This window comes from Leptidea sinapis, chromosome 11, assembly GCF_905404315.1.
Source record: "Leptidea sinapis chromosome 11, ilLepSina1.1, whole genome shotgun sequence".
Classification (NCBI taxonomy): Eukaryota; Metazoa; Arthropoda; class Insecta; order Lepidoptera; family Pieridae; genus Leptidea; species Leptidea sinapis.
In genome coordinates, this window is record NC_066275.1 from 12,522,144 (window position 1) to 12,547,208 (window position 25,065).

At 38.9% G+C, this 25,065-nt stretch overlaps 1 protein-coding gene across 6 annotated transcripts in view; it reads left to right on the forward strand.

Annotated features, from left to right (window-relative positions):
* The window catches only part of LOC126966922 (ecdysone-inducible protein E75), a 165,738-nt gene extending 147,002 nt beyond the window's left edge, over positions 1-18,736 (forward strand). For 4 of the 6 annotated variants that reach the window (XM_050811213.1, XM_050811209.1, XM_050811211.1 and 1 more), the window contains 4 exons: positions 6,838-6,926; positions 13,460-13,604; positions 16,639-16,874; positions 16,981-18,736. In XM_050811213.1, coding sequence (XP_050667170.1) covers positions 6,838-6,926; positions 13,460-13,604; positions 16,639-16,874; positions 16,981-18,381 — 1,871 coding nt within the window. In that variant the 3' untranslated portion in view covers positions 18,382-18,736. Of the gene's footprint in view, positions 1-2,296; positions 2,771-6,837; positions 6,927-13,459; positions 13,605-15,303; positions 15,682-16,638; positions 16,875-16,980 lie in introns of those variants that run through there. The other 2 variants (XM_050811210.1, XM_050811215.1) reach the window with 2 other exon arrangements.
* The last annotated feature ends 6,329 nt before the right edge of the window (positions 18,737-25,065 follow it).

Below are 25,065 nucleotides of genomic sequence, written 5' to 3' on the forward strand. Positions count from 1 at the left end.
CCATATTTCCTTGAACCAACATCGGCAGCTCAAAGTGCATTGTAATTTGATACCGACGTCCAAAAAAGTGATCAGCGGAAGGAAGTTAAAAAATTGGGTTCCTATTCACTTTCACGCAATTTTTTGATCACACATATGCTATTGTTATGTTTTGCACACATTTATTTTTTTAAACGATCCGTCGAGCTTTGAAGGGTTTCATAAATTGGCGATTTGTTGAGAAAAATCCTTAATTACCTGTTTGGTAAAATATAAGTTGGACATTAGACTGAATGAATACGGAATTAATTTTTTTGTAATTGCTAATAATATGTGAGTACTGAGTATTCAAAGTAAATTTACAATAGTGGTATTAAAGTTTTGTTCTAAGGATTAATGTCAAGTAAATTATAATATAAGGTTTAACGATACAATGGAAGAATACACTTTGTGGTTTGTTATTAAAATTAATGAATATAAAATCGCATTGGTATCGGTTTTCGCTTAGCTATTCGTTTTGGTAGAATATGGCAAATTTCGTTAAAGGAGACTATTGTGATAAAATTTGAGGGTAAACAGATCATTGCAGTAAATGAACTTAATTAATTGTGGTTTGCGCTGCCCTCATCCAACCTATCCCGGCGATCTTGACCAAATAAACGGTCCATCTAGTGGTTGGGCCTACCATCACTGCGTCTTCCGGTACGTGGTCATCATTCGAGAACTTTACTGCCCCAACGGTCATCTGTCCGTAGAGCTAAGTGCCCTAAGTGCTCTAAGTAAGAGTTTAGTTTCGCAATTATTACATTAATCAAGCATTTCATTTAACTCACTAGCGCATTTTAGATAAGCAGTGCTTAATTATTTTTGATAAATAAAATTTAACATACATCAAAATATGATCTTGGTGAAGTGATAAAGAAGACAGGATAATTAAACTGGCTAACTAAAAAACTAACTTATATAAGTAGATAAGAATTTAATAAAGAAGATAACGTTTTAATATAAGAATATATTTAAACATATGCTAAACGAATGTACACACTACACAGAGATCCACAGATAGCTATTGTAGTGTTAATGAAAGTAAATAAGATATTGTGTGTTGCCTGCTGCCTAAATATTAAAGTATTTAATATTAATTATTTACAACGCTAGTGTCTGTTTGATTATGAGATCGCTTCTGTTTAGGGCAAGCGCGCTTATAGCGCGGTCGCGGGCGGTGGCCTTGACCGGCCTGCGCCAAAATTTACAGGTCGTTCACCTCCCCCGCCCCGCCGCCCGCGACCCGCGCTCCTCCTCCCCAACTCTCGCGTAAATAACTTTCTTTCTCAAATTGATTACAATTTCGACTGAAATTAAACAAATTTAACTTTAACAGTCGAGCCTCATATGTGCACAAGCATAACGATGTGATATACCTATCAATAATTTTATTTAATAATTTTGGGGTTCTACTTTCTATGTATATATTATTTGTTATTTTTTTTGTCGCTGAGTGGTAGCACAAACTAAATATTTAGATAAAAAAAAGCAAGCTTAGTATTATTATGCTTAGACCTATGTTGATCTTATAACTGGATATTAATAAGACTGTTTGAGATACTAATTAGGTACCTATCTATGTATGATTATTAAACAGGAATTAAGTACTGCTTCGCTTCAATGTGGGCTATTTCTTCGTAGGTTTACTAACAATCCCATGAAATTTACTTCTTAAAGAAAAACTAGTGCACGGTTTTAGTTTGTGCACCTTTAAATAAGTGTGAACGTTAAGTCTTTTATAGATATTACTATGGAAATACGAGGAGGGCATGTTTATGTGTGCAAGTCGGGCACCAGGCTTCAGGCACACCATCACAGTAGGTTGCAGCCCGCGGTCAGTCTGTCAGCTCGCGGGCGCTGTCGTACTTCGTTCGTTTATGAAGCCCGAGCCTCGATATCGTGTTCAAGTTCAGTCGCGTTTCGAGCCGGTCGCGGCCCATCACCAAAAATATTTGAGCCGTGTGACGCAACCGCACTTGCGTCCCGCTCCAACGTTCCGGCGGCCTCGCTCCGCACCGCTCGCGCGCGACCTTGGCCGCGGTGCGCTCGCAAGGTTCAGGTCTTCGAACTCGCGAGCGGGGCAGACGCGCGGGACGGGGGACAGCCGATCCACCAATCCCTGGGCGCGCACGTCCGCGCGAGCTCCCCATTGGTCCGTCCGCGACGCGGCAATGACCTCGGAGACCGGAGTTTGAAGCGCGGCGAGCCTCACTGTGTGTCGTAGCCTTTGCGCGCTAATAAAGCTCACATTCGCCTGGCAGCTCCCCATGTATCACCGAGGCGATTGTATCGCACGGCGCCGCGATCATTTTGCAGACTTTCACTCTTAAGGGGATACTAGCGTAGCAAGATACGAAACTCCGCGCGGAGTTGGCTCAGTTCGTCGATCGAGCTCACGAGAAACGCACGCGCGCGTGCAACGTCTGTGTTGTGGGACTAGTGACCTTCATCGTTCGTACGAGTCGCCCTGTGCATGCACTCCTGTCCTATATCCAGTGGCGGCAAGCGGAGTGTTCGGACAGGACGCTTGCAGCGCGGTATTGCCAGAGGGCAGGCTGATGTGCTTTACGTGTAGTGCAGTGTGTACGAGGACAAATATTATTGTTTAGCTATTGTTGACTGTTTATGATGTCGCCGGACAGTAACTACGGGCGCTATGACACGCCCGTGCCTGGGGCGGCTCTGTGTCCACCAGACAACATCATGAGCCCGATACACAAGGAGAGAGAACCAGAGCTGCATATCGGTATGAACTCTAATAGTTGCGACATTTATTTTTCTGAAAATTGTCGGCATTTAAACAGACCGCGATATATTTAAAATATTAATATCTTCACAAAGCGTATATTTTTTTTAAATATGTATTAGGCTAAAAACAGGATATTGAATATAATATAAGCCTAGCCAACGCAATATATAACTACCAACCAATATATATAATCCAATAAAAAGGTTTTAGAGGTTTTCATGATATTCATTATGTAATATGTTCAATTGTAGGAAAATAATAGGAAATTGCCATAATAATAATATGTACTTTGAACTAAATTATATCAAATTAATATCTCTTCATTCAGTTAGGTCAAACAAATGACTTCTTACAATTAACCAACATTTCCGAAAAGGTTGAGGTTTAAATGAAGCAGCGGTAAAAAACTCATTGTCACTTTTGTAAATCAACATTTACATCTTCGTTTTACTAGAGATTATAATAACAATCTATGTAAAGTAATGCAACAATAATACGCACATCTCAAATAGTCATGACTTACACGATTAAGTTAAAAAATGTAATTTATATTATGGCGCTAAACTTACCTGAAATTAGCAGTTAATAATATTTTCTGGAAATCAGCACAAAACCGACAAAATAATTTTAAAAAACAAATTCAGAAAACATCAATTTTAAGTACAAAGTAAACGATAATGACTTCAAAATAATGGATAAGAATTCGCGCTGAATTTATCAACATTTCATGCTTAAAGTTTGATTAATTATTTTATTGTCAAACCCAAAAGGGGTGAACGAAAACAACAATTTGTTATATTCTTACCGTTGCGCAAATAGTAGAACAAATTTGATTGATAAATTGTTTAGAAATATAAAAAGGTTTACATACTTCAGAGTACAACATAATTTAAACCCCTTTTCGCAAATCGGTGGGATTCAACACAATTAATCGATATTACAGGCTGACATAACAATAATTCATTCTATTACTAATGATCTTATCGACTTAATCGATCATATTTCCTAAATTGTCGACGTGTAAACAATTGAAGAATAACGGTTAACATCTGGGAAATATTATTATTAGAAATACTTACATTGTTATTTTTAAAATTATCATTTTAAACACTGTTAGCTAGTACAAATTAAGGTTTAATGTAGTTTTGTCTCGGAGTGCAATTAATATTTAACACTCAAGTTTCTATTTTAACTTGACTAGAGACAGATCAGTCCGGGCAAAGAGTTCAATGTTCCAACAGCTTCCGGCTCTGTGTAATCTGTACCACTTTTACTTTTCAATACAAGTCTGCTCTCGCGTAATTCCACCGTAGCTGGTTAATTTCACCTTTCGTTTGCGCAAATGCAATTAATTTAATACTTAGACTAATAAATTAAGTTGACGCAGAAGTATTGCTAAAAAAATTCACTATTATTATGAATGATATTGATCTTCAAATGATATTCATATTTATTTTTGTATTTAGAAACATTAACAACGAGGCTCTCAGCAATACATTTTTCAATTTACCTACACGATCATAATAATGAACCGCCTGTAAATTGCCCTCTATTTTTACTATCGCGCGTTACAAATCATGATGCTGTTGTTATGTCAAATAAGACTTAAATACGTGTCAGACGTGAATCTGCTTGTATTAGGGAGGAGACTACGTGCTAAAATATCAGCAACTAACGTAATTTTTACCCTGACATACATGTGGTGCGGTGTTTTCGCACGCTCCGTTGGCGGTACGTGCTCTAAACACTTTCTCGCGCGCTTTCCTCGCTCCTCGCCACATTAATTGACGTAACTAAGCGCTCTCACACTAGCTAATCAGAAAAACTTAGTTGCATCATACGAGAGAAATGTCTGCATCAGCACGCAACCGAATGCACCTGCAGCGATTACGTCTTGGAACTTTCGCCAGCAACTATTGTAATCCCCACCTTAAGACCGAGTATCATCGAGGGCGAGCTTGATGAAGAGAAAGAAAGTATTCGTTGATAGAAAGCGTCGAGTCGTCGACCCGCTTCGCCGGCGGGCGCTAGCGATATACAGAAATAGAAAGTTCCTTCAAAATACAAACTCGCTCCCTTAACAAATAAACAAACAAGGGGAAAGTGAGAGCGATCGGGGACGCCTCAGCCGCCGCGGAACCTGTTTCCTGTGCACTTGAGAGCCTGCCTAGCGACTATAATAGTAATATTACCCTGCGTCCTATTCAGATGACGTCATCGCCTTATCACTGACCTACTAACCAAATCGGTTCAGTCATTATCCATTGAATTTTGTTGGTAAAGTACATTTTAATTAAATGACCTATCTTACGCGAATGTTGGGTGAGACTCGCGTGATATAATGTTCGTGTATGAGAATGTGTTAGCGAGAGGGGTCAACGGCCTATTCAAGTGCAGAGCCTGCGCTTTCTAAAATAACTATTCAGTGTCACCAACACTGAACACACGCCACGTAAGCCGGTTCATATTATTACGTGACGCAACAGTAAGAATTACGATTCACGTATAATTTACGTAACATGTAGAATTTAGAAAATGGAAGTCAATAGATACTATTTGTCTTCGGATAGCTTTCGTTTTACATTCTAAATGATTATTTTATATGTGAATGTTGGTATCAATAACTCTTAGTCTATCTAGAGTCATTAATTGTAACTCTGCTGACAGACTCGAGTTGATAAGAGTTTCGTTATTAGTTTGTGTTAAAACTTTATATTCTATCGCTACATACGAGTAAATAAAATAATGACGCAACACATCTTATGTTTAAGGAAAAGTATTAATTTACAGCCAATAAAAATTATTAATAAATATTAAAGATAGGCAACAAAATTGTCAAGCCTTATCTTATTATAGCTTCACTTTCCCATTAAACTGCTTGATGCAATTAATGCCCAATCATTGTCCTTATGACTAAAATGTTAACAAAGTTGATGAATTAATGATTTTATTTTTCATTTTATAATACATCGAATTAAGTGTTTAATAGAATTATCATAATATTGAATACAATATAACTGGAGAAAAGTAGCTGAAGACAGATTCAAATGGGCATCACGGGAGGAGGCCTTCACGAATACTGGGGTTCCATTATAGGATACTCATAAAATTATTATATTAAGTAAGAGACCAATAAGTAACAGAAATTAAACTAAACTAACTAATGTAAATTTACAGGTAATAAAAGGTTTTTTTTATTTATATTCAATTTAAAAGAAATATTTTATAATTTATAATGTTTAGTATAATTATTTTTATAAATTTATATTTTTTTTTAAATCCTTCAAGTGTTATAGTTATAACGTACACTGATAAATGTGCTTTTAATTAAAAGTCTACACTTTGGTATCTTTACAAACCCAAGCAGTGTCAATAAAGTATTGTGACGTCACTTTCATGTAACATATATTTCACAATATAATGTGTTTACTGAAACTAATATAAAACAAACAGCGTACCATAAAAAGTGTTTTGTGGAAGTTGAATGTTTTGTTAACGCAAGGTCGCCTTATCTTGAATCATGTGAACGAATATTCGCAGTGGAAAACACCGACGACATTTTTACAACTACCCTCATGATTAAGCACTGGAAATTAAAATATCAACATATGTTCAAAGCTTAAAAAATGTTTTTTTTTTTATATTCTGAATTAATACCTTATTGTAGACATTATAATATATTATCCCGTCCCCCTACTGCTTCCATGTTTCCAACACCAGGGCATATTCAGGAGCGTTGTCTGCTTTTAAGTAGGTAAGAAATAATATATTTTTAAGTAAGTCGAAGTAAGTCTGTATATGCTTATCGTCTGTGGAGAAATTACTAGAAATTCCATTAGCAATCGCACTTTAAAACACCACACAACCTAAAATAAGCTTTTTTGCGCGGACTTTCCGGGAAGATATGACATGGCTTTAAAAAAAGCGCGAACACCTTTCTTAAAAAGCCGGTAACGCTCCTGTGATTCCTCTGTCGTAGGAGAATGTGGGCGGACGTTTTCCTTCTCTTCCAATATAAAAATTCAATAAGAGAACTATTAACAAATTTTTTTTTTGTTGTACAGAGTTCGATGGCACTACAGTTCTGTGCCGGGTCTGTGGAGACAAAGCTAGCGGGTTCCACTACGGCGTCCATTCCTGCGAGGGCTGCAAGGTAATTATTTACAAATACAATCATTTGGTCTTAGATAATTTATACGTCTAGATAGAGTCGCGTAACAAGCTACGTCTTACACTCGCGATTTGTATGACACTTTGTGTTGGTGTGCGTGTATTGCTCAAAATAGAAGTTAACAGTAAACCTCAATTTTTTTCGACGTTTCACAGCTGTCACAGTCTATCCAGACGTATAAATGACCTAAGCGTTTAATATAATATATTAATTAATTAATAAATAAAAATATCGTCACATGCTCACTAAAACCGATAAAAAACCAGGTATTTAATTTTGTCAAAAAATATGTATTATTTATATTTCAAGTTAATTATATTAACAACGAAAAAACCTGCTTTGAAGGTCGCGCACTTAACTTACTTAATACCTATAATAACTTAAATTGTTTTACACATATATAATACAAATTACTAGAATATTCCACACCTATTAGTCTTTAAATGATTTAGTATTTCGAAGGAAGTACGTAAGGTTTACATTAAACTATATACCTGACATAATAGGATACTAATAATTTTATATTTCCTGTATTTATATACTAGCTGAGGTGGATTCGAGAATGGTTTAGATTCACAATTGAACTGCCTCCTAAACGGCTGGACCGATTTTGATGATTTTTTTGTGTATTCCAGTGAATTTGAGATTTCTTAAGATTCTCAATTCCGTCCATATAATATAATTCTCCTGCACATGTGTATGTTAGTGAACTCTTCCTAACGGTTGGACCGATTTTTTAAATTAAAGAGGACAACGTCTGTCGGGTCCACTAGTTTATTATATATAGATCAACCCACAACCCTGATGTGGATGGAATTTCGTAAAATACAAATTTCAAGTATTATGGTTCCATAGATATTTTGATGAGTCAAGAAATAGGTGGAAATCTCTTATGTATATATAGATTAGAACATGATATAGGTACATTATTATGGTAGCTCTAATCCAGAAACAAATTGACACAAACAGCAACGGGAAGCGATCTCGGTGTCCTGGAGTTAAACAAGGCCACCACACGCGGAAGACAATCTCTGTTATATAGTTGAACAAAGCCCGACCATGGTCCTCATGTAAATCGTATTTAAATTTGTGTGTCGCTTATGACCTTCGCAAAATCAGTTAATTTTGGTTCATCTACATTCTACAGGAAGTACACGCTGCAAATGTAGCAGGTTTAACATGAAAGCCGGAAAAAATCGATATTACTAGTAAAATTTAAAATCTATGGTTTTTTACTTGTAATAAGTTTCTATTATAAAAAAAAACCGCATAGGTATTGTAAGATATAAGTTTATTTATTAAATGACTTTAACAATCAAAATTATTTAAAAAATTGGTAAATATTAAAGTTCTCGCAATTGCTGATTAATAAAAATTTAAATAAATCACTTTTTAAAGTATTAAAACGCGTGTAGTTTGTAACTGTGTTTTTACATTACTTTTTGCGTTAAAGTTACTTTTTCATTATTTTTTTTTGCTAACCCGACGTTTCGTGACCTTTTCAGAGCACGTGTTCAGTTGGACTTTTATTTAAATGTGTAACACTCGCGTTACTCAAAGAAAATAATAAAAAAATAACTAATACCAAGATTTAGTGCTGTTTATTACTCACAGTTGTCGCCTTATCCATAATAATATAATATTGACATTGATTTGATTGACTCGCAAGTGATTGACAATAACAGCGTAATTATACTAATGAGATTGTCAATATCCGGCCTTGATATTAATCCTGTGCCATTTGTACATATAACGTGTGAAGTTTTGTGTCGATGGGTCTTTCAGATACCTGCTAACCTCGTCTCGACAACTCAGTTCGACCCCTTCGCCCCAATTTTATACTTGTTACTTTTGTTTGACATACCTGTGCCCGAACAATCACACGGGAATAAGCTTTTAAATAGTCACGTTGAGGCACAAAAGAGGGGGTCGAGGTCAGTGCGAATAAAAAGGTTAACACGGTGGTCATATAATTTACCCTGGATGTTTTGAACTTTGAGTTTTGAAATTGATAACTTTTGAGTATAAAGTAACTAGCTGACCCGACAGACGCTGTTCTATCAATAGAAAAAAAAATGATGTAGGTATTCGGGAATAATGTTGTCTAATGCCATCGGAAATGTGTAGTCAAAGTTAATAAGTAAAAAATTAGATAAAAACGTATTTTTGAATTGTTTCGCGTTTTCTTTGAAAGGTCCCAGACGGCTTATTTTTTACGACACCTCCAACAAATATCGTTAAGTTTTAAGTTTATGTACCTATACATAAACTCATCAAAATCGGTGAGTTTTGAGTTTATCGCGAACAGACGCGGCTGAGCACTTTTATAATACGTAATGATAATTAATTTATTAATGAACACAAAATTTTATTGCAGTAAGTGCTTTTTTTGTACATATGTTATACAGATAATATGCGTAAAGTTTTTACTTAATAAATTATTCAGCCTCTTTTTTAATTACGTAAGAAGATAAAATGAAGAGTCGCCCGTATAAAAAACAAACTTCTGACTCACTCGTCACAATCTAAAGTGCACGTGCCACCTATTGGCACATCGCGTAAGCTTCGGTTCAGCTACTTACCGCTAGGTGGCGCTAACCGTCGCGATTCTCCCGCCGTGTTGCGTTCACAGGCTTTCAATGAATGACTGTACGGCTCTCCACCTAACAGGCGTGGCGTGTACGTTTTCTTTACGCATTCGAGTTATGTCAACGACCCGATGCCATACGTCATACAACTAATGTATTATGCTTAGCACTTCTTAAATCAAACATAATCTATACATAATCCTTCATCTGTAATAACAGTAACTCATTCTCTATCTAACGTTTAGTAAACGTCTTAAGTTTAGATATTCTTACGTATTGTTTCGATACTGAAACAAAAACAAAATTGTTAGTCGGGACATTACTTTTCAACAAATCAGAAAATATTATAACTTCCATTCAATCAACATCAATAATTATTTTGTCAGTTACAAAGAGTCTGAATATTTGTAAAATCGTTGTTTTGTTTACAATTGACTTCATACCATATATTATAAGCAAACAAAGAAGTTATTATAATATTATATATATTGTTATTATTATACCTCTAATTCTTGCGAGACTCGGTTTTCAACCTGTTACGATATGTAACACGTAAACATAAGGCGTATGTTAGCAGGAGCGGTGTGTCTTTGTCCGTACATCGTAATAAATATTTCGTTTTAGCTCGTTTATTTTTTCGGAACCGATTCGCGGTGCAGGGCACGCGGTCGTTGACCTCGCTAGAGCCTCCGTCTCAGCGCCGCAGCCTCCTGATACAACTGCTACGGTCAACGAATATGTACGCAGCATGATCGTAACCTACATTATTTTGAACAGTCAGCTCAGCAGTTCGTTGACCTCGCTGTTATTTACCGAGAACATTCTATACTGTGTCAATCGTATTGAGGCAAGAATAATACTGACATACTTCATAGAAAAACAATCTCAACATAATTAAATTAATCCGAAATAACTTAAGCGAGATAACTATTAATATGTATAAATTATAATTCATGTTATCTTTGTTTAGACAATTGATCTAGGTTTATACATTTCGAGCTATTGGTTGATTTTGAACTGTGAAAGTACTTTGTTTTAACAAGTTTATGTAAACATTCTCCAACTATGTTCAAATGTTACATTTATATACATTTTATGACAAAATTATAAAATAATTGTTTAGGAGGACTTTTACCATTTACACTGCTTTAAGATAGACATTCCAAGTAAAACGCGATGTGAGCTTAAATATTCGCTTCATTTCTATATAATATACTCGATACAATAATAGACGTAATATAACCACATCATATAAGTTACGTTGGTTGGCACTCAATATTCGCGTTCGAACATGAATCATAGGACGTGAGTCAACAATCCAATGTGCTATCGGTACAATCTCTCACGTCGCGCTATTGGACTGTTAGCTGGTCAGCACGCTGACTTCCAAAGAACCCGGCAGATGCGTCAGCATATTCGGACCGAGCAGTCATTGTCCCCTGCACTGCACCGTTAGGTGACGGGTTGCCATTATGTGACAGACCCAACATTTACTACCTCATACTTACGATATTATTAACTCCATTGATTTACATCTACTAAGCACTAACTAGACTATCAACCACATTTTTTATAATGAGTAGAGTAAAATAGTGACAGGTTAATTAATGCAAAATAATTTACGGTACTCGAAGTTTTTATAAATATGATCTTATTTCAATTTAATATCTTACATATATATTATACTCAGGTAAACACTATGTTTACCATCAAGCTATCTCAAGTTATCTTTTAATAACTTCATTGCCCTTACGGAACATAAAATCTGGTTGTTTTCGTAGGTAAACGTACGCGATATAGGCAAAACGGTTGTTTTATACACTTAATAAGTTCATTGTAATCACAATAATGTACAGTTAATACCAATAAAAGTTTAAGTATGTCAATGCGTCGCGAGCGACAGAAATTGTTGGTCTGTTTTCCGTTCGCTAAGCAATGGAGCTATGTCGAAAACTCTAGAAGGTGAATTGGTAACCCACATAGCTTATGTCGAAACTACACAACTAAATATTCTGTTTCGCCTTAATGACTCGCATCCAGAGCTTGATGTGATGCTTTACTTGAAATTTATTCTGACTTGTTGGATACATTTTATATTTTTCAATAAAATTACTTAAACATGCTAATTACATACGATGTTAAATTTGAGGTGTGCGAACAAGAAACATATTTTATATACTTTCGTAAGATATAATTAATAGTATCATTAATTTATAAATTCGGCCCTAAGAGGACTTAAACTTTAAGCCAAATTGTATCTGTGTCTAGTTAAAACAAATAGTGATTTATAATAACTTAATTAAGTGTTATAAAATATTTTAATTAAGATCTTATTGAAGCTTATACCTAAGTTGCAAATATATTATTAGGGACAGAGATAGGTTACTATTTTATTTATAATAAATTTGATCAAAACAAATAACTAACAAAACAGAAGAGTTAAATTACAATCTAATAAGAAGCAAGCGATCATAATTTCTCTCATCTGTATCAAACACACAAAAAAAATTAACTTTACAGCTTTCAAACACGTGTAATAGCAGGCACGTGAGGTATCTCGTAACGGCTTTTGTAATCTTTAGTAATTACGGGTTAATATTAACATTTGCGTAAATAGACCGATGACACTATTAGCCTTTATCAAGTGTAACTGTAAAATGCTACAAGAATAGAGCATAAAAATACCGCGAGACTAATCCGTAGACCTGTATTTTTATGTGAGTATGATAGATGTGGGGCGGGGGGCGAAGGGAATACGGTTTTGTTTTCGCGGCGGTTCGTTGACCGCGCCGGGGTCGGTCAGTGCCCGCCGCGACCAATTATAGGGCACTCGCACACCGAGCGCCGTACAATCGATCGATCGCAACACTTAATTGGGGCACTGACTTTGTGCTACAACACGGCGCAAATACTGTACTTTAACGCCGTATCAATTTTAAAATTGTTCCGTATTTTTGGAGCCGTTTAAAGAAATTTTCAATTAATTAAAACAATTAAATATGTATCCATGCCGAATTTTACCAATAAATAGGTAAATATAAAGTATCAGTTGTACTATGCTTATGTAAGTATTGTTTTTAAAATGTATAATCCGCAATAACCCAGTTACGATTATATTATGTTACTCGTAAACAAACATTACAATTACACATACTTAACGTTTTTGTCAATACTGTTTGTTGTGTTAAACTAGAACGTAGGATCAGTAGGTAATTGCTATTGTGCTCGATGCGATAACAAACGTCGGAACGATTACTAAGTAGTTGTAGGGCAATCGTATATTTTATTGATAGAATGCACCCCTCGCCGTAGCGCGCGCGCATTGAGGTAGGCCGTGACGCATTTGTGACGTCACCGGTGACCGGGTGTAGATGCGGTCGTCGGCCCCGGCTCCTGGGCTATGCGGGGCGCAGGGCTCGGGGCCTGTTGTGCAATCGAGCGGTCGACGACCCGGGGTGAACGGCCGCGAGCCGCTCCCCGCGCGCCCGCAGCCGGGATGCGCCGCCCTATATCCGGCGCAGCGCGGTGCAGCGGCAGCGGCGCATTCTAGAGCGACGCGCGAACCGTTAGCAGCGTTCTGGCAGCGGGTGCGAGGCGTGCGGCGGGGAGCAGCACTCTCACTTTCTCGGTTGGGTCGCCGGCCTGCAAGTAGGTCGCGACTCGCGAGCGCCGAGGCCGAGCCCGCCCGCCGCACAGTCCGTGCCTGGCCACCAGTCGTGACGGTGCCCTACTCTGCGTTGTCAGTGCTCGCTTGTGACTCGTTAGTGGTTGTGTTCTCTTGGCATGGCGTGTAGCACCGAGCTGCGCGATCGGCACTCGGTTTTAGTGAGCATGTTGGAGTCGGGCCGCGAGTCTAGCGACTCTGGCTGCTCCAGTGACGAAAGTTCAGATCCTGAGCGAGACTCTAATTGCCGCTGTGATCCACAGGGGTTTTTCCGTCGCTCCATTCAACAGAAGATCCAGTACAGACCGTGCACCAAAAATCAGCAATGTTCCATTTTGAGGATAAACAGAAATCGGTGTCAATACTGCCGGTTGAAAAAGTGCATCGCCGTCGGAATGAGCAGAGATGGTGAGTTTTTTCGCCTCATTACTAGAATTAGTCAATTTTGCCGAAAAAATTTAACGCAATATATTTTAACTAATATTTTTTAAATTCATTCATGTCATTGTGTCCTCTGATTATTTTTTATTGCATAAATTTATGCAATTTTCAATGTATTATGTAAAAATATTGCATTAAAAGTTTTGGCGCTTCGCAAAATTATTAAAACTATTTTTTTCTTTTTAAAAATATCTTTAAAATATGTTTTCTTAAATTAGTTCTTATGTATAAATAGAATATAAACGTAACAGAAGTGGTAAAATAGAGCGCGCAATGCATCTTAATTATTAGATATTCATTAAATAATTGCCCTGCGAACAGCGTAAGTCAAGACAAGTAGGACACGACTCTACGCGGTCGGTTCGTAGCGACTGGCGAGGTATTTATTGCCTCACCAATAACTATTAGTTCGCGGGTTCGCCGCGGGAGGGCGCTCGCTCGCTCCTCCGTTGACGGTTATGCAAGCGCGGGTGAGCGCACGCTAAGCAGGTCGACGGCCGCACTCGTTCAGCGCTCTGCTCCGCTCAGCTGATTGCGACATTCGCTTTACGCGTACGTCGATTCCCCTTCTTCGTGACACGGTGAAAGCAGAGAAAGGTGTTTCGTAACACCGAGAGTGAAATTTCGTTTTCACTTTCGAAACGCAGGCAATCTAATCTGCTGTATAATTAATTAACACCTAATAAGATCCATATCCCATAATATGGTATTCAATAAAAATATGGTAACCTTAATAATATTCTTAAGGCCTATAATAATAATTCTGTAAAATCGACATGAATCATTGGTAAAATAAATACATATATTTATATAAACAAATAAGGTAGACAACAACAAACTTTTTATTGTAGAATGTTCCACGGCATTATCAAATAAAATAAGTTTGATTCGTGTCATTCATTATTGAAAGCTGATGCTTTAGCTACTCGATAACAGATGGCGCTGTATGAATATTGTTCGTCACACGATCGATTTCATGCTTCATTTAAATAAATTTTTGTTGCATTCAATTGACTAAAATTAATATAATACCTAATTACAAATTTAATTTTATTCATTAACTACCATTTATTACGAATTTTAAATTCAACTAATGTGGTAAAGAAAACAATTATTTTAAAAATTTATTTGCCCGCTATTAAATTTTTTCATTTTTTTCATTCATTCTTTATATTTAAAATAACATGTCAGGTTAACTCTTAAAAATATTATTAAAAACGGTTTTAGTCTTATACACTTTCTTATTTTCATATAAACATTTTGTTTATATTATAATATACTTGTGTGACCTTTTTATTTTAAATAGTTAAAATATTATAGATTTAAAAGTGAAAAAATTAAAAAATCTCTCATTAATCAAATCATCGATATCAAATAGCAATAAATATTTATGACACGGGACGGTTTTCTTCAAATAATAATAAAGATTAAAAAAACTTCAAAATAATTAAGATTGGAATATGGTTTTGGTATACCATATATACAATATGAAGGGTGGACACCGCGGTGGGAGCAGAGGCCTGCGCGGAGTTTATTGACGGCGCTGCGCCTCCCCCTCCCCGCTCCCCCGCCCGGTGCGAGAGCCGTGCGCCCCCCTCCCCCTCCTCCGTCCCCCGCCCCCTCCCCCCCACACCGAGCGCCCTCCTCCTCAAGTTCAAGGTTGGGCCGGCGCGCGCCTCGGCGCAGTGCGAGGGAGTCCGGCTCGCGCATCGGTCGTCAGCCCTCATTATCAAGTTACGCGTACATCGCTATGTTAGTCGGCAACGTGAACTCGCGACGCTAACTGTGCCGTCGATGCTCAACCAACTCTCACAACATTGGATTGCAACTGAGGATTACAGTTTTCGTGCATGACAATTAGTATCGTGTGACATGTGACATTAGTTAAAATATCAATTAGTTACCAATATTAGTTATCAGTGCCAATTGGCTGTGAATTAATTTAGTGTTTGTTAGTGAAGAACTATTATGGTCTCGGAAATGGGTGAAGATCTACCAATACTTAAGGGGATCCTAAACGGAGTTGTCAAATATCATAATGCTCGTATGTATTATTCATTGTTATTCAAATTATATTTATTTACGTTTTAATATTTACAAACATTTAAAAATTATATCAAAATATTAACTTATTATTATTACTAAAGTAAATTTAAGAGACTATTCAAATTATAGTTTTATATTTTGAATAATTTTACATTTTAAGCAATAATTTTTTTTTGTACTTTAAATACTTCTTGTCTTGGTCTTGTATTTGTTTTGTTTCAAAAGAACACATCTAGTTGACATGGTTCAAAAGTTCACGTTTACTACCTAAATAAAAAACAATTTAATTTTAAAGTTCTATCTAAATTAAAACAAATAATTGATATTTATATCAATATTTACAACGAACGAAATAACTTCCAATTTCTATCACAATGTAGGAATTGATTCATTAAATCAAACAATAGGACATATCTGAGGCAGATAACACGAATTGTATATCTCGCCTGCGTTGCTCGACGCTCGCGACCTACATAGCGCAGGGAAAGTCAGGAGAAATGGCGAGAGGGCTCTCCGCTTTCGTTTTCAATCGTTCGCTGAGCGCAAACACTTTCACCGGCGCGCGCGCAAGAACGCCATAAGCGACACGCTAGTCCGCCTCGCATACTACCTTTTGGATCGCGACACGCCTGCAGCGAGAAAGTTGTAACACTTTTTTAACATGACCTCGCGGATCGCTTTGTGAGTCGCGTTTTGAACTAGTTCATGGCACCGATCAGCTCTCGATGTGTTCCGTATGAGCAGGGCAGACATTAGGGTCGATGATTGCGGCGGCCGATGAACTCTACCCTCTCGTCAGCTGCGCGGACACATGGCGCGGCACTCGGCGACAGCTGCGTGCGCCCCGTCAGACCGCGACCTTGCACAACGCACTTAGTGTTGTTCCAACTCACCCTCGATCCGACCCCGCTGTTGACTCAATCAAATGCTCAATATTTGTTTTCTATTGTTACAGCCGTCCGGTTCGGGCGCGTGCCGAAACGCGAGAAGGCTCGTATTTTGGCCGCGATGCAGCAGTCGTCGTCATCCAGGGCGCAGGAGCAGGCCGCCGCCGCGGAGCTCGACGACGCCCCGCGGCTGCTGGCTCGAGTCGTGCGCGCTCACCTCGACACGTGCGAGTTCACGCGCGACCGCGTGTCCGCAATGCGAGCACGTGCGCGCGACTGTCCCACATACTCCCAACCTACTCTGGTAAGCATGCGTTCATTAACACTTCTTAATTGATAGTCATTTCTCTAGCTATTTCCAAACTTCTATCGAATGGCAGATTTTACAATGGTTTCTCTCTTTGTTGCAGGCCTGTCCGCTAAACCCGGCCCCAGAGCTGCAGTCTGAGAAGGAATTCTCTCAGAGGTTCGCCCACGTGATCCGTGGTGTGATAGACTTCGCCGGTCTCATTCCTGGTTTCCAGTTATTGACTCAGGACGATAAATTTACGTTATTGAAAAGTGGTCTTTTTGACGCTCTGTTTGTGCGCCTCATTTGTATGTTCGACGCTCCACTCAATAGTATAATCTGCCTCAATGGACAGTTGATGAAACGGGACTCTATCCAGAGCGGTGCTAATGCGCGTTTCCTTGTGGACTCTACATTTAAGTTCGCGGAGCGAATGAACTCTATGAATCTTACGGATGCCGAAATCGGTCTCTTCTGTTCCATAGTCTTAATCACACCTGACCGGCCGGGACTTCGCAATATTGAACTCGTCGAGAGAATGCACGCTCGCCTCAAAGCTTGCCTCCAGAGCGTCATCACCCAAAACAGACCAGATCGGCCCGGATTTCTCCGTGAGCTTATGGATACGTTACCTGATCTCCGTACATTGAGTACACTTCACACTGAAAAGTTGGTCGTATTCAGAACAGAACACAAAGAATTGTTGCGGCAGCAAATGTGGGGCGAGGAAGAAGGATGCCCGTGGGCGGACTCCGTGGCTGACGAATCAGCACGAAGTCCGATCGGTTCAGTGTCGAGCAGCGAGTCCGGAGAGGCGATCGGCGACTGCGGCACGCCGCTGTTGGCCGCCACACTGGCCGGCCGCCGGCGCCTGGACTCCAGGGGCTCAGTAGACGAAGAGGGCCTGGGTATCGCCCACCTGGCGCACAACGGTCTCACGGTCACGCCGGTGCGGCCGCAGCCGCGCTACCGGAAGCTGGACTCGCCCACCGACTCGGGCATCGAGTCCGGCAACGAGAAGCACGAGAGGATCGTGGGCCCCGGCTCGGGCTGCTCCAGCCCGCGCTCGTCGCTGGAGGAGCACGTGGAGGACCGGCGCGGCGCCGACGACATGCCGGTGCTGAAGCGCGTGCTGGAGGCGCCGCCGCTGTACGACACGCCGTCGCTCATGAACGAGGCCTACAAGCCGCACAAGAAGTTCCGCGCCATGCGCCGCGACGTGGGCGAGGCCCCGCCCCCCGCGCAGCCCGCGCTCTCGCCGCGGCCGCCGCGCGCGCCGCTGTCGTCCACGCACTCCGTGCTGGCCAAGAGCCTGATGGAGGGCCCGCGCATGACGCCCGAGCAGCTCAAGCGCACGGACATCATCCAGCAGTACATGCGGCGCAGCGAGGCGCCCGCGCCCGCCCCCCTCTCGCCCGCGCCCGCGCTGCAGCTGCAGGTGGACGTGGCGGACGCGCCGCTCAACCTCTCCAAGAAGTCCCCGTCGCCCGCCCGCTACATGCCCCGCATGCTGGAGGCGTGAGCCTGGCCCGCGGAGCCCCGGGACTCCGCCACCCCCCACCCCCCGCTACTTTAAACTAAATAAACTATTGTAGTTAATCGTTCGCAAATCGGTTTAATATATTATATGTGATAATTCGGTTAAGACGCGTGTTTGAGTGACCGGTGCCGGACGAGGAGAGCGCAATAGACTGAGTAATAATTTAAGACTAAATAAGTTTAATTTATAATTAATGCATTGCAGTACCGGTCGCGCTGTGTTTGTGTGTGTACTATGCTGTATTGTGTGTGCGTATGTATGTGGGCGTGCTCAGTCATTTGTTTGTTAATATAACGACACATTGTCGAATTTAAATAAAAGAGAATCGTAAAATTTATTACATTTTTCATTTACCTCCCATTATAATTATAAATCACAATGAGTAAACATACAAATTGATACATTCTTTCTTGGCTTTCTATAACCAAACTTAAGAAAAAATACAATTGTGGTATCTACTAATAATGACATACTTAAAAATCCATTGATTACTTTTGGAAAATCATTAATACACTAACGAGTTGAAATGAGTCTTTGAAAGAATTCTACATAAATTTATGATTTGGCAGTTTAAAGAACATATTTCTAACTAGCAGCAAATTTACTGTGACAAATCTTATGTGTTTTGTTAATAATCTAGCTGAAAGTGTCGACAGCGGTATTCGAACAGATGTCATCTACACCGATCTCAGTAGTGCGTTTGATAAAGTCGACAATAGTCTACTCCTTACAAAGCTTTTCAACTACGGCATTTCTAACCCCCTAATATCTTGGTTTAAGTCATACCTAAATGGTAGGTCTAAAAGAGTCATCACGACTGGTTATACCTCCACGTGTTACACCACATATATTGGGGTTCCCCAAGGATCTCTCCTAGGGCCTTTGCTGTCTGTAGTTTTTAATAATGACGGAGTTTCAGTTGTGAAGCATAGCAAAGCGCTACTGTATGCTGATGATTCAAAGTTGTATAGATTAATGATGGAGCGTTATTGCAAGAAGATCTTAACGCTGGTAGCGATTGGGCCAGAAGTAACAAAATGATCCTCAACGCTCATAAATGTGTTCATATTAAAATCACGCGGAAGAAAAATGTGATATCCAAAACATATTTTGTTAATAACCTTGCCATCAATGAAGTTAATACTGCCAAAAATCTAGGAATATTAATTGACTCTAGACTTTCATTCAAACCACATATAGATGAAGTTGGAAAGGCGACGGAAATGGTTGGGTTTACTAAACGTACTTCCAAATCATCATGGAACTCGACATTCGAGCAGTTAAAGTAAAAACTAGAAATTAGATACTCTTATCCATCCCAAATAGATCAGCTATGTAGTTCACTAATTAAGTGCAGACTGGTTAGGGCCTCAGTCTGCGAATTATAGATGGACTCATGATGAGTCATGAAAAATTTGCTTTAAAAATATCACCAAAACGTTCCATTGTATTGAAATGCAAAAATCAGGAAATTATTAAGATCTCGTAAAGGTGCTTCTGTGCCATCGCTAATTCGACATATCTGTAAAACAATTCCGTAGAGCAACTAATGAACACCAGACGGCTACAACAATATTTCTCAACGGTATCTATAGATAAAGACGAGTACGGCAGAAGGCCACCGGTCGATGGCCGCTGCTGTTTCCGCGCCTGAAGTGTGACCGTCACTACAGCTGTTCCGTCTTCCGCTCCAATCTTCAGGGCTCTTCGGTTTCCGCGTTTGTCAAGCGCAAGGATATTAACAAAATATTGCAGCCAGCGACAGAAAGGCTTAACTCTTAAGAAGGTCACTTTAGAACTATTGAGACCATTAAAAAAAATTAAAATTAGGAATGAGACGAGCAGGACGTTTAGCCGATGATAATTGATAAGCCCTGCCCATTTGAGTGCAGTGCCGCTCGGGATTTTAGAAAAACCCCCAAATTCTAAGGGGCACTAGAATTGCAAGTGTCACCTCGAGATATTATAAGATGTTAAGTCTCCTTCGCCCAGTCATTTCCTAAAACTCTTGCGGGTGGAATTCCGTAAAATCTGTTCTTAGCTGACATCTACTCGCCGTAAAGAACTGTCCTACCAATCTTCAAGTCTCTACGCCTAATTGTTCCAGAGATATCGTTATGAGTCAGTATATAGATGGAAATCTCTTGTATATATAGGTATATTATAAGCATTTAAATATTATCAGCTTACGAAATTAATACATAGTAACGCTTCAACCTCTATCTGATTAAATTCACCGTTAAAAGACGATGATTAACAAACGTGACCTGGTGAAAAGTGATCACTTTCACCCACATATCTTGCAACACCAGAGGAATCACGGGAGCGTTGCCTGCCAAAATGCAGGTAAGCGTTTTTAAGGTGCCCGTGTTTAATCATCCCACAGCTCAAGTGAACACTCCTCGTGGTAAATGCTATAGAAGACATAAAATTCAGGTACTTCTCTACGCAACGCTAAGTAATTAAGCTGTTCACACGATTCTGTATCCCAAACGATTCGAGCAGTTCTGCCATGCACCCAGTTAAATTATTTAATATGATGCTGAGGTATCAGAACATGGATAAGATTAATACCAACCGATAAACCTTCTTTTATTGTCCGCCGGTTTCTTCGAAGCCATTGCCGCTCTGCCTTTCAGATAACTGCGGATCAGACAATCGGTCGTAATTTGAGACCCAGTATTCCAGTAGTACGAGATTTAGAACAGTTTTGTTATTGTCTACACATACAAGCATAAGTCTTTTGGGGCTAACTCGAACAAGATTCATTTTATCCCAATCCATTACCTGCGTAAGAGGAATGTAAAATCTCTATATTAGGCAAAAAGGATGATTTCCTGAGAAACCTGCTGTCAGGTCGCTTCGTAAGCATGACGGCCATGCCATATTAATTACAATTGAAAAAAAAAGGTCTAGACTAATGGTCTACATTACAGGCACTTCTTAATTCTTATTTTTTTTTATGGAATAGGAGGACAAACGAGCGTACGGGTCACCTGGTGTTAAGTGATCACCGCCGCCCACATTCTCTTGCAACACCAGAGGAATCACAAGAGCGTTGCCGGCTTTTAAGGAAGGTGAACGCGCTTTTTTTTGAAGGTACCCATGTCGCATCGTCCCGGAAACACCGCACAAGGAAGCTCATTCCACAGCTTTGTAGTACGTGGAAGAAAGCTCCTTGAAAACCGCACTGTGGAGGACCACCACACATCCAGGTTGTGGGGATGATATCCTAATTTTATGGCGTGTCGTGCAAAGGTGGAATTCGGCGGCAGGAATCAGGTTATACAGCTCTTCGGAACACTCCCCGTGATAAATGCGGTAGAAGACACACAATGAAGCGACGTCTCTATGCAACGCCGAATAATCCAGCCGTTCACAGAGTACTGGGTCCCCGACAATTCGAGCTGCTCTGCGTTGCACGCGGTCAAATGGATCGAGCTGATACTGGGGTGCGCCAGACCAGAGATGACAGCAATACTCCATGTGTGGCCGGACCTGCGCTTTGTAGAGCACTAGAATATGGGCCGGCTTGAAGTATTGGCGTGCTCTATTGATGACGCCCAGCTTCTTCGAAGCCAATTTGGCTTTGCCCTCCAGATGGCCACGGAATTAATTGAATCAAATCAAATTCATTCTTTTATTTGATTTGACATAAAGGCCTGCAATAATGATCTACATACTAGGCACTTCTGAATGTTCAATTAATTAAAAAAAGGAATCCAAATGTTATCAGTTTATCTTAATTGTTAATTCTGATAGCTTTTGTCTTTCACCAATTGGACACGTGTGTTCGCTTTATTCAATAAATAAAAAAAAGGAATCTAAGGTACCAAAATTGAAGCTGATATCTGCCCTGAAAAAGGCCTCTTATGGAGTAGAATGGTAACAAAAAAGTCCTAGGTTTCAGTTTTTATAATAATTGATTTACATTATTTTTATGATAACATCAATATTTTTGGAATGAAGACGATGTAGCCGACACAAAGTACTGCCATGAAAAGTATTAAAACTTATTATGACAAAAAAACGCAACGATGTTTTTACGATAACAGGTCAACCAGTCACCACAAGCAGCACCTTTACAACCATATTTGAAGGTCGTGCTGAAGTTAAACATAAATAGACATAAATCAGCGACTGTTGATTTTTCTGCGAGTGAAAAATACAATCCAAGGAACCAGTCCTTGGATTGAGCAGAACATAATACTGATGATTTTTTTTTGGAGACTGAAAATAAAAAAATAATAAAAGCTGTTTATTAATATAGAACTTTCGCGTTCCAACTTACCAGAAACTGGGATTTGTAATTTTATAGGAAATTTTTGTAACAGTCCGAATGCTGTTGAGCAATTCTTCTCAAATAATGTAAATGTAGTACTTTTTATTTAAGGAATATAAGTTTGAGTAAATAAAAGGATGTGGTGTCATGGGACACCAGGTAGGAACGAAGTTCCTTCTACTAATGTACAATCGACACAATTTGTAAAAAAAAAATCGTGTTCAATTTTATGTAGGTTTTTTTGATTTTTCTCTTAAATTTTGCAGATTAGTTTTTATTTAAGTACAGGAAAGTATTAAGGAACTTCAGTATTTGAGGAAATAATAAATTACGTAAAATAAAAAAAATCGTAATCCAAATTATCAATTAAAATAACAAAATATGTCTATTTATTTTTGTTTGACAACATAAAATTACATAGAAATAGAAATAATTACAAAAAAAGGTAATATACACTACTCGCTTGTGTATACGACTGTCGCGCCTTCGCACGTCTAATTTAACGGTTTTATTCCACGGACTTTTTCTTACGGTTTTAATATCACATTTTTTTCAGTTTGGTCCCGCAGCAAAATCCCTATCTCCTCCAAGCCTGCCGTAAGGAACTTCGTTCCAATAAAATACACACGTTCTAATCCAATCCCACACAAAATATTTCTTTCCCGTTCTTTTTACAAAATTTTGTCTCGTTTGTAAATATTTGCAGGAGGATATTGTAGCGTACCAAACCCTGATTTTTGAGTTTGATTTTTGTTTGATTTACCCACGATTTTTGATTTGACGAGCTGTAGTTGTCCTTATCGCATTAATTATTGTCTCACCGCATGGGTGCGACAGGATATTGTTTTAGAATTCTTAAATCTGAGAGAGGCCTCATCTAATGTTTCACCTAAGTCACATTTAATGTCAAATATTTAGTGTAAGCTAGGAACAATATAGGATTTTATTTGTTATTTATATCGCATAATCCTTTAACCTTTTCAGTGTATTAATTGTCGTATATTCTTCTTATACTTTCCACGAGCTGTTTCCGCAACTCGTCACGTCATATCCGCCTATTTTGTGTGCCAGGGCAGTAGACACTGCTCGAACCATCCAAACTTCTCCAGGAAGTCACCCAACTTGTTTTGTAGCTATTTAAATAGGCATAAAAGACATTCATTTTCTCTATATTGTTTGCTTTAGAATTCTTTTTGATGTCACTTCAAACACTACTATTTCACAAAAGGCTGTATTTTTTTTGTAATATTTGTATCCATTGATTATTACGCTTATATTTGCTAAATCTTAAGAATATAAGTGTAGTAGCTATAACACCAAAAATTATTTCTTTATCAAGTATTGATAATATTGCAACCTCAATTGAAATGTTCCTTGGTAAAAGATTCATGGCTAAAGGCGTGACCTCAATCCTCTTCCACTTGGCCTTCGTGTCCATTGTTCTCATAAACATCTGCCAGTCTGTCTGGCCTTCGACGAGTTAAAGAGAAATAAGAACAAGAATCAGGTTATTCAGTCCAAGCGACTCAAGATTTGTTCATTCAACTGGCTATAATTTGCGTTGTTGAGTTTAATTATTTATAATTCTTGAATGCAAGGAAACTACGAAATGCAGGTGCCTTCTTTTAGTTATATGAACTTATTTAAATTTTAATTATTTTATTATATTTTTTTATTATTAATGCAAGAGGAGGACATAGGAGCGTAAGTAAGTGTCACCTGATATTAAGTGATCACCGTCACGAGCGTAAGTGCACCTGATGTTAAGTGATCACCGCTGCTCACTGCTCACTTCTCTTGCAACACCAGAGGAATCACAGGAGTGTTGCCGGCCTTTTAGAAAGGTATACGTGCTTTTTTTGAAGTTATCCATGTCGTATCGTCTTGGGACATCGCACAATGAAGCTCATTCCACAGCTTTGTAGTACGTGGAAGAAAGCTCCTTGAAAACCGCACTGTGGAGGAACGCCACTCATCCAGATGGTGGGGATGATATGCTAATTTGTGGCGTGCTAAGAAGCAAATCGGCTGCAGGAATCAGGTGAAACCGCTCGTCGGAACACTCCCCGTGATAAATGCGGTAGAAGAAACAATGAAGCGACGTTTTTTAATATTATTTATGGATTACAAAAGAATAATATAATGATGTTGTTTAATATACAAAAATAATTCAATAGCGAGTCAGATTAGCACGCGAAATATTCTGAAGATGTTATTTTTAAATACTTTGCTAAATAATAATTTATATAATTTGCATGGCAGCCATGGCAAACCTTATAATTGGAAACTCTTTTAGATCCCAGAGTAGTGTTGTTATACTATTACAGTAACAATAGATTACCTGACCAATTAGGATATGTTGTCATCATTACCTGACCAATCAG